The sequence below is a fragment of the Wasmannia auropunctata genome, unplaced genomic scaffold, assembly GCF_000956235.1.
Source record: "Wasmannia auropunctata unplaced genomic scaffold, wasmannia.A_1.0 LD334376.1, whole genome shotgun sequence".
Taxonomy (NCBI): Eukaryota; Metazoa; Arthropoda; class Insecta; order Hymenoptera; family Formicidae; genus Wasmannia; species Wasmannia auropunctata.
Window position 1 is genome coordinate 199,440 of NW_012028514.1, and position 10,074 is coordinate 209,513.

Genomic DNA, 10,074 nt, shown 5'->3' on the forward strand with positions numbered 1-10,074 from the left:
GAATTCGGAAAGATTAAACAGATTTCCGTTTAAACTGTTTGAAGAGCAACGTTTGCTGGTATAAAACGTTAGGCAATCAGAACATTTATTTCTACCACGAACAACTGCGCACTGTTGTGTTTACTTAGAAGATATCTACGCTATAGATACGGAACAAAGCGCTAATTAAACTTGCTACTTTGTTCGCGGCACACACGCAATATTCGCATAGATGGCTGCCATAAAGGTTCGTGCCGCGCGCGAGGACAGGAGATATCCTTCAGGACGAGTGCGCGTTATCGCGCGTAATTGAGCGCGTTGCGACGCGCCTCACGCGGCTATCGCTAATTAGTTTTGTAAGGTATAAAACGCGCGGCTGTGTGACGTCTCGCGTCACGGCGCAGTGTGTAGTCTCGCGCTGTAAATGCCCGCACGGGCTTTTCGGCCAAATGAGAATCACGAGCAACGACCATTTCGTTCCTCTGTCAGCATTACGTTTGTATGTTTGTCCATGCGCTGCATGCCCGATACTGCCGCGATCGCCACGCGCGCGCGCGCGCGAGCGCTAACGTAGATCCCCGAGATAGTAAAAAAAAGGGGATGGAGGTATGCCAAGTTTTACGTCGAGCTATAAGTGAAATGTACATCCGCGGGCGAGCTTTCTGTTACATATGTAACGCGCAACGACGGACTTGCGGCCGGATTGGGATTTACACGCCGGTGAAATCGGTACCTCGGCGTACGAGAATCGCCAGCTCGATGGAAGGCCAGAGGTAGACGGGTACAATGTACCGATGGCCCAGTTCGCGTTAGAGAAACTCTTCATGTGATTTCTATTTTAGGTAGCGTTGGTAGCCACCTAAAATCCTGCGACCTCTTAAAGTTCAGATGTCACGTGATAGATTACTAATTGCTTTTAATGAAGACACGGGGTCATCTCTGTCTTATATTTCAGAGATAACTCGCCTCTACGGTTAACGTCCTATTTAGAATCTGTCGCATTACATTTTTATTTATAGTAGGACGTGTAGTGAGATCAAGAGCTGCTTAGCTGCTATTTTTTGTTTCGATACGCCATACCATCTTTGCTCTTTCGTGTTTTCGTTGAAATAAAGTAGATTAGCACAGACAGGGGTACGTCGGGCGATCGAGAGACAGACAGAGCGCAGGAGAAAGAGAGAAAGTAAGGAGAAAAAGAGAGACAGGCGTTTTCGCCGGTTGAAAGTCGCTTTACTTCATAATCGCCCAGTTACACGGGGAATTACCGTCGTCGTGGGGCTTGCAACGTCGAGTACTGTGAACGTGGCATTAATCCAAGGAGAGGCGGGATGCTGGCGAATGCCGAGAGTGCGAGATAGAGGATGGGTTGAGAGAGAGAGAAAGAGAGAGAGAGAGAGAGAATCAGGCCAGGGATAGAGAGGGAGCTTAGAAAGACACCGGGGGCGAGACGAGGCACGCCGTAGCCGGGGCGAGAGCCTTTCGTTCCTTCGACGTGCCGTCTCGGCATTAAATATGCATACCGCCCGACTTGACTGCGTCCTGCGGGAAATGGAGATTTTATTACTCCGGTACAACCTAATGTCTCGTGCAAGTTTGAATTACCGCCGCAGGACGGCGACGGTTTGCGCGCTTTAAGCGCATCGTGCAGGGCGCGAGCTCGCGCGGCCAGGAAGCTATACCAAGGAGATTCACGATGTAAAATACAAATCGAACCTCGATCCCCTCTGTGAGAGGAGAAATCGTTGGAAAAGCGGAAAAATGAAAGCCGCAAATTTAGAAGATCTGAGTATTTAATGATTTGCGCGCGATGATTTCCGTCCGATGAAAGGGCCCGTAAAATATAAAGCGTTTCGTGCGGCATACGAACGCATGCAATATCAATCTTATTAATAATAATGGAAAATTGTGCGCTATAATGGATATTGTTGGCCATTAGATTGTAATTGTTTTAAATTACATTGTAGTTGTATTGTAAACCATGGAAAAATTAAAATCAAAGTGTTATGTAATTTATGCTGCAATGCTATTTCGCCCTCAAAATATATACGTGACCCTATTACGGTAAATTGCAGTCTGGCAAACAAACGATTGATCATGATTAATTTTGCCAAAAATAATCTACAGCGTAGAAGTTGCGTCCATTTGGATGTGAACTAAAATTTCTAAATGCTTTATTTAACACACAAATTTCAATCTAAAGTACAGTACATATACGCGAATATTATATATGCGGCACGTAAATTAATGACGATACGATCAAAAATGTCGCATTACCCGCATGTTAATATTATTGAGAACCGCGCATGCTGAAAAGAGTGGTAAATTAACTTCCCATTTGCGCGAAATGTGTATAATTGTTCTTTCCCCGGTGCGATTCGTTTGGCGCGTTTCTGCCGCATTCTGTCGCATTATCTCCACGTTCTGTGGAAACCCCGATAAACAATTCCAGTTCGTTTTTTTTTTTTTGCGAATTGTAATCCGGCAAATTGCTCGTCCGCGACCGAAATTCTGATTAACTTCCACGTCTTTGAACACGACGAATTCATTACATATTTCGCGATACGCGCGATATCGAGGCCGCCTCCATGTCATTATCATTCGCGCGCATCGGTAATAGGATCGTCAACTGCGAACGAACAGATATTGTGTTATTAAGAGTTAGAGTGCATAAAACTCGCGACAATGACATTGATTGTGATGACGCGTTCGTTATCCGCGATTCGAGCGGATCGATGGCGCTTCTATCAGCGGCGCGCAGTGATAAATGCGGAGACGAGATAGAGTTAATTCTGTGTTGTTATCGAAATGCAATTTATGCGCGCCGCGAAAGGCTGGTGACACGAATCACACACGACAAAGCGATATCATTCAATATCGACAATGAAAACGGCACGTCGCTTCGGACGATCATTATCGGCTTTTTAAATATCGTTAATGAAACGTAGCTTGATCGACAATAAATTAAAAAGTTATCTCTGTGTAAACAGTTATCGCGGACAATAGGTCTTTCCTCCTTTGCCACAAATGTGCGTGAAACGTGTGTACGATCATTACGTAACATATGCAATTACATGTATACGCTATTTAAAGTAAAAAGTTTCTACTTTATTAGATAAAGATTATTATACTCTCTAAATCTAAATCAGTGGAAAAATACTGAAAAATCACTGATTGAGTCAGTATCTATAATCTAACTGTAATTTCACTAATCACTAATAATCTATAATTAAACTATTAATATTAATCTATAATTTCACTGATTACCAGTGACATACTTGGGACTGATGTATTCAATGAATAATCATTGATAATCAGCGACTATGCGCTGATTCAGATTTAGAGAGTATATTGTAAACAACATTTTATAAAGAAAATTAATAATGCCATTATAATTATTTCGAAGTAAATAAAAAATCTATGATTAGTAATTAGTAAGTTAATTTTCATAAAGCTCATCAGAAAAACGAATTTACGATTCTATTACTTGAATATTCCTTCTTTTTTTTTATATTGTTGGTTTAATTTTTATTCACGCAATCAAATTCGGTAGGTCATTTCAATTCCCGGTCGCTCGTAACATTCCGAATGTCGAGTCCATTACACGCAAGGGCGCTTTAGTTTTATGGGAAACCCATGGAATTTTCGTGATGGGGGGGTTCACGCAACCCGCTCTCGGTGTTACCTCTCGTCCCAGGGGAGACGACCCTCGCTGCCCGGGCTGACTTTAGCGCGAAGCGTCTGAAATATCCACGAGCCGGCAAGTGCCATTGCTTTTTCATTTAATGAATGAATAATGACGCGCGGCGGCAATCATCCATCGCGCCAGAGACAGGTACACCCCGGCGAGATGCGCGACGGCGTCGAAACCCGCCGACCCTCTCTCATTCCGGAACGAGCTCCGCTCTCGTGGTGCGGCCTCCCCCTCGCGCCGATATTATATGGAAATCTTTCTGTCTTTAGCGGTGGGAGGGATCACGCGAAAACGAGACAGGTGAAGTGACGTTGACCGGACGAGTGAAACATTACACGGCGGCGCAATCAAATCAATCCCGATAAGGCAATCGTATCGCGGTGGAATTTTTAAAACGAGATTTTTTAACAAGCAAAATAATATTGGTTTTGATACAAGTCCTATGAATACTATGTAGGGGAGTATAGCGTAATTTGGTCAACTTAACGAAGAAGAAATTAACAAAAATTAGCAAACATTAACACGTCTATTCAGCTCTATGTCTAATCAAAAGTGAGCTAATACAATGACAATTTAATGGGATAAACAACTGTCTAGTGCGAACTGCAGCGTTCAAAATGTTGGCCAAATTACGCTACTTTACCCTATTTTTTTTTTAACGGATTATTTACGAACAACGACTAGCACAACGCAGCTCGCCCGTTATCTCAGTCGAACGTTTTTGATTTCCGATACGTTATCCACGTATCTTGAACATTTACATATACGATCTTACCGCGTGCTATAGCGATAACGAAAATATACGCATCCGCGTGAGCGTTCCGACGAGTATGCGCGAAACGTAGGGTCTCGTCGTCGTTAAATATTTTACGGCCGATTTTACGGGCCCCCAGAACGGTCATTTTTCTTTTTTTTCTCTCCTTTTTTTTACGGGCGGTCAGTATATATCCCGCACGAGTGACATGAAACTCTTGTCACGACAGGACGAAACCGCGCGTAGTGAAAAGGAAAACCTATACGAACGCACTTTTTGTACGTGGAAAACATGAAACTTGCATATGCCGTGAAACTATAATACATTCAGGTTATTATCCCGACCTGCCGCTAATGATTTAATTAGCTTCGCAGCGATACGCTGAAGGAGATCGCAGTCGCGTGATAATCTGATCTCAACACGCACATTAGGACATTAGTAGCGTTTCTGCATTTTTGACGAGCGCAGTTAAATGCACGGCTCGAAACCGAACGCATACGTGTAGTGCCATGACGTGTGCACTTCGCGATTATTTTTGGGATGAGACAATACAAATGCTCGAAGAGATCTCACGGGGAATCGCAGCGTGTATAGGGAACGATGCAATTCGATTGTATAGCCATTGGCTCTCGTTCGTGGACCGAGCATCGAAGCTTCATACAGTTTCGCAAACGCCTTCTCGTATAGCGGCTTCTTACTGCCGTCTGCCATCGACATGACTTTCTGCGCTCCCTGTTTCCATCTGACGTCGCTTCCACGAGGACCTTCGAATCTGGCACCGTTCTCCGCTTTGATCCCGGCGCGGCGTGTCCCCTTCTAAAGTCCCTTTCCGCGCGAGATATTGATTGCCACCGCGGCACAATCGCCCGCGAACATAATGCTCGAATTTGTCGAACCATTCGACGAGAAGTTCGTTACACTAACGAGCGACGAATTATATGCATTTGTCGCAAATGCGACTGCGACCGGTATATATACACAACGCGCGCGGCGCGGCGCGGTGGTGCGACGCATCACGTTGCCTGGTAACCGCAACTCTGGACGCGGAAATATTAATTGTACCGCGCAAACAGGACGGCGCTTTCTGAATTACACGCATAAACTGGATGCATAAGGAAATTTCGTCACGCTGTCTGTACGGGATGAAGTAGTATTCGTATTTCGTATCGCGCCTAGTCTCGCGAATTTCGGCGCATCCGATTTTCATCCCTCGTGTTCTGCAGTGCGAAAGTGTCACATGTGTGGCGCGGCCGAGTTCTCGAGGTGGCTGACGAAACTTATTAGGGATGGGACACAACGAGAGATAAAAGTATGAAAAAAAATCGGATTGCTATAGGAGTTAGAGCCGGTGGAGACGCGGATCGAAAGAAAGGAGCATGGGATTTCACGAGAACGAGTCGTGGAAGAAACGTGAGATACGTTCGCTGCGTGCTCTTAGCTGTCAGTGTCAGCGTTTTTTAGCGTACTGCTATTTCGGCGTTTCCCAAACTGCGTGCGTGCGTTAAAGCCACGTGCCTACAGGGCCGGTTGGCCCCATGGAAACTACGACGTAGGCAAAGCTACGTTTCATTACCGAACGAACTTTGCGCAAGAACACGCGAGAAAGAACAATTGCATAATTGTTTCATAATAAGCATTATCAACATTTTTCTAAAATTATCTTCACATATTTTCTATTTAATCAATTTCTTTAATCGCTTTACAATAATATCAAGATAGAAATCAATTAGCTATTATATTTATTTTCGCGGAAGGTATTCGCCAAATAGAAACGTAGAAATACCTTATGTACACGTTATGTGTACACCGTGCTACAACAGCCGTGTAAATTTAAGCTCATCGCCCGCGGGACAAAGAGAAATAATATACACCACGCTCTCGCGCGCGCGCCTTCCTGTCGTGATTTCCTGTCGCGACGATTTAACGGCGGTGACATTATGAGCCCCAATGAGAATTTAAACACCTCCGTCCAAAACACATCCGCGAATCGGTGGCGGCGGTGGCGGCGGCGGGCCGCGCTCGACGCCCCTGTCGCGACCGCCCGCTCTCGGCCGTGGTATATTGCGATATATATTTCAATAAAATATTGAGACAGGCAGGCACCCCGGTGGCGGCGCGACGCCTGGCAATAATATATTGAATATTCCCCGTCCGATTCCGTGGAACATAAAAACGGGGCACAAAATAACCGTTAGAGCCGCTCTGAATATTAATGCCCGCCGGGGGCGCGAAGGTGTACGCGTATACGCGTCCGCATCCACTCTTTATTTCGTACATAATGTTGTATACGTCTAGATACGCGCTCTAATTAATAAAAACGCCGTTATAACTAGCCGCCATCCATCACTCCGGCTTTCCACGCCGACGCAATTCAAGGCGCCAGTCGTTCCACTCGATAAGAGAAGAGAGCGAAACGTATATAGATTTATAGATTTATCTCAACGATATTTTTTTTTCACCCTCGCCATTCACGACTTGCGACTGATTGATTGATCGGCCCCCCCCGGAGAAAATTATGTGCATTTATCGCCGTGAGTGATGTTTACGATTCGATTTTTGTGCAGACGTATTAAATACCTTTGAATGAATTGGCTCATGCAATTCCACGAACGAGTTTAAACATTCAGCGTTGTAACGATATACTACTCTTACGGTCGATATTATCGTTATCGTCCTCGATCTTATCGTACTCGTTATCCTATCTCGACGGACTGATGATATGATCGAGAAAACGATAATAATGACATTAATAAATGGACTCCGCTCTGTGAGAATCCCGAGAGAAAAACTGCGGCGAAACAAACAATCGACGGGATATTGTTGAAGGCTCGCAACTGTGGCTAAGTTTTCGTGTCGATCATGTGGGTTTAGTGGGCCCGAGTGGATTCAATGGGAAAATTGGATGTCTCCTATTCTTCGTGTGCTGTATTTTTTCCACATCGACTCTTGCTTCCGCGATGAAATTTGCTAAAAAGAAAATATCAGTGTACAACGAAATTTTCAAATTATGCAAACTCTTTAACTGTAACGGTGCTCTTTAACAGTATCTTATCCATGCCTGGACCTTGCACATGGCTGATTAGCGCGGTATTAAAATTGAAAAAGAAACTGCTAATTATTGCTCTTATAATGTATATCGGGGGCCGGATCTGTCGGCATAAACTGGCGCTCGGCACGCAGCGTGCGATAACGTAATAAAGATGGCATACTTCAGATAGAAAACGCAATAAACTATGGAAGCACGCTCACCCATTGGACCGAAAATAACCATATTTCTCTCGTCATTACCCGGTATAATGCGGCGTATCGTTCGGGGGCGACGGTGTACGTACGAACAATGGCCTTAGCATTATGGTATGCATTAACCTGGAATTACCGGCTGAATTTAGCAAGATACTTAATTAATCAATTTTCGTTACAGTCGAGTTTATGCAACCGTGTTTCATTATACGGCCCAGCGGAGTTCAATGAATCAAACTACACCCATAAATCCATGATCATTCTTGATTGCATAATCATCGAAAAATTTATTGTTGATTTCATAACTTTGAAAAGAGAATGAAATAAATATCAAGATCTAAATAATTTGTTTTTTTTTTTTTAAGAAAAAATTCCGTATAAAAATAAACACGGCAGGATAACGACTGAATCCGCGAATCGAAGATTTGTGCACAAAGATTTGTGAAAAGATCAAGGCCGTTAGATGGATTTTCGCCCTATCGCGGCGATCCTTGTAGCCTCCTTGCAGCTTTTGTTTTGCACTCTCGTGAATATTCATACACGGAAGGCAACTCGCCACTTTCTTACGCTATGATGGATGGTTCTCGGAACGGGCAGTGAGACCTACTTCTTCGTTCCGCCGTCGGACAGACGAAGGGCTTCGTCATCCATCACATTTTCCCCGTCAGCCGGCCATCCGACAACCCGAGGTCGCCCGAACCTCTCCCTCCACCCATCAGCTTTCTCGCGGGTGGAAAAAAATCATGTTCGTGGTTCCGGATAATTAGTGCAACGTCGAGAAAAGAGAGGATTTTGTCGATTTCGACAGATTACGGTCGGTAATTAAATGCGCCGAAGAGATTTCGGAGCTTAACGCGGGCCGGCGGTGGGGGGTCCCCCAGCCATAAGTTCCGCAGTTGACGGATCATTCAATTTGGTCCCCGTCGAGAGTTTGATAGTATGCAAATTAGTATGCAACAGTTCGAAATGTGTGCATTCGACTGCGCGCAGCGACGCGTGGCCATATTTAATCCTTCCCCTAGAAAGTTACGACGTAACGTGGATATGCAGATTTCGAGCGTTGTCGAAACTTTACATGTGCCACATTAATCAGCACAGATGCGAGATCCGCCCTACGATATGCGTTATCTCGTGTGTTACAGCGCATATTTTAAATAACTCTTAACGTAAACATTCATAGACGCGGCAACCGCAATTCGGTTTCGTGAACAATATTAATCCGAGCTTATTGTTAGCGGCACTTGTTCGCAATAATGCAGTTTGTAGCGCAGTTGTTAAACAGCGGAGCATAATTCGTAATTTCGTGTAGTAAGCGAGTGAAATCGTTCTCTGTTAATCATGAGAAAACAGAGGCTATCGAAGTCTTGTGTGCGTGACGCAATACAACGGCAGAAAAATCTGTCAACAAAATCGTGGTATATATATATACGCGATATCTGGAAAAAAAAGAACCGAGGCGAAAGATACAATTAAGCAATAGATTTGAACAATCCCTTATATCAATTTGAACATCGGTCGATTTCGAAGGCTATGGTCGCGCTCGAGTTTCTCCTCTGTCGATCGATTGTTATCGCGATGCCGGTCACGTATCGCCTCATTAAAAAAAAAAAGAGAGACGAAAGAAAGGGAGAACCACGAGGGGCGGCGAGCGCAGCTCGCGGAGCTCGCGGGACTCGCGGGACAAACACACGCGATTGTTTCGAACGACGTCGGTCGGTCGCGTCAGTTGATCGAGTGTTCATAAGTGCCGGGCAATCTTGTGCCCGGCGGTAATTTTGTGCAAATAGTAATATTGTGCAGACCGAGTGGCTGCTAAAAGCTGTTACTGCTGCTGTGCTGGGCTGCTGCTGCACGGCGGAGTGTAACGCTCGCTCGCGTGCCGACCTATCATTTTCATTATGCCTACCCGGGCCGGCGCTGCACAGTCAGATAAAACCAATTATTGCCTATCCGACATCAAGCCAATCGTTGTCAGTGCTCCCAAGACGAAAACTGCCCCGACCGCGAATACGATTTTACTTGCAAACTAGCTATTTTACTAGTTGTTAATATCTGCCGTACATCAGACGAATCGGCGCGAGCAATCGTTCGGTACACGTGCGTGTTTTGAGAAATCACTTTTGTCCCGCGTGCCGTGCCGACCACCTTTTCACCCGCAAAACGTAGAATTTGCGAGAATTATTTTTAGCAATTGAAATTTTTATTAAAGTCAAATGCGTGCCCAGAATATACCGCGTAACACTGCGGAGTGAACGTATGATAATATCGAGCAGATAAAAATGAGTTTCTGCTAAAGTAAACGACCAAGCCTGCTGCGAACATGTCAATTCCAATGAAGGATCTAATTCGCCAAACTGGATAGCGATCTAAGCTCGTGTCGTGCGCGGCTGTATTTTTCCCGTCGGGAAAA

At 44.8% G+C, this 10,074-nt stretch overlaps 1 protein-coding gene across 3 annotated transcripts; it reads left to right on the top strand.

Annotated features, from left to right (window-relative positions):
* Positions 1 to 5,479: 5,479 nt before the first annotated feature.
* LOC105458730 lies at positions 5,480 to 7,973 on the top strand. Of its 3 annotated transcripts, XM_011704249.1 has the most exons (4): positions 5,521 to 5,559; positions 5,648 to 5,864; positions 7,639 to 7,778; positions 7,846 to 7,973. In XM_011704249.1, the coding sequence occupies exons 2-4, from the start codon at positions 5,736 to 5,738 to the stop codon at positions 7,919 to 7,921; spliced, it is 345 nt and encodes a 114-aa protein (XP_011702551.1). In that variant the 5' UTR covers positions 5,521 to 5,559; positions 5,648 to 5,735; the 3' UTR covers positions 7,922 to 7,973. The 3 variants fall into 3 exon arrangements, with proteins under 3 accessions (XP_011702550.1, XP_011702552.1, XP_011702551.1); XM_011704248.1 differs by having other exon boundaries at positions 5,480 to 5,864; XM_011704250.1 differs by having other exon boundaries at positions 5,480 to 5,834.
* Positions 7,974 to 10,074: the final 2,101 nt, after the last annotated feature.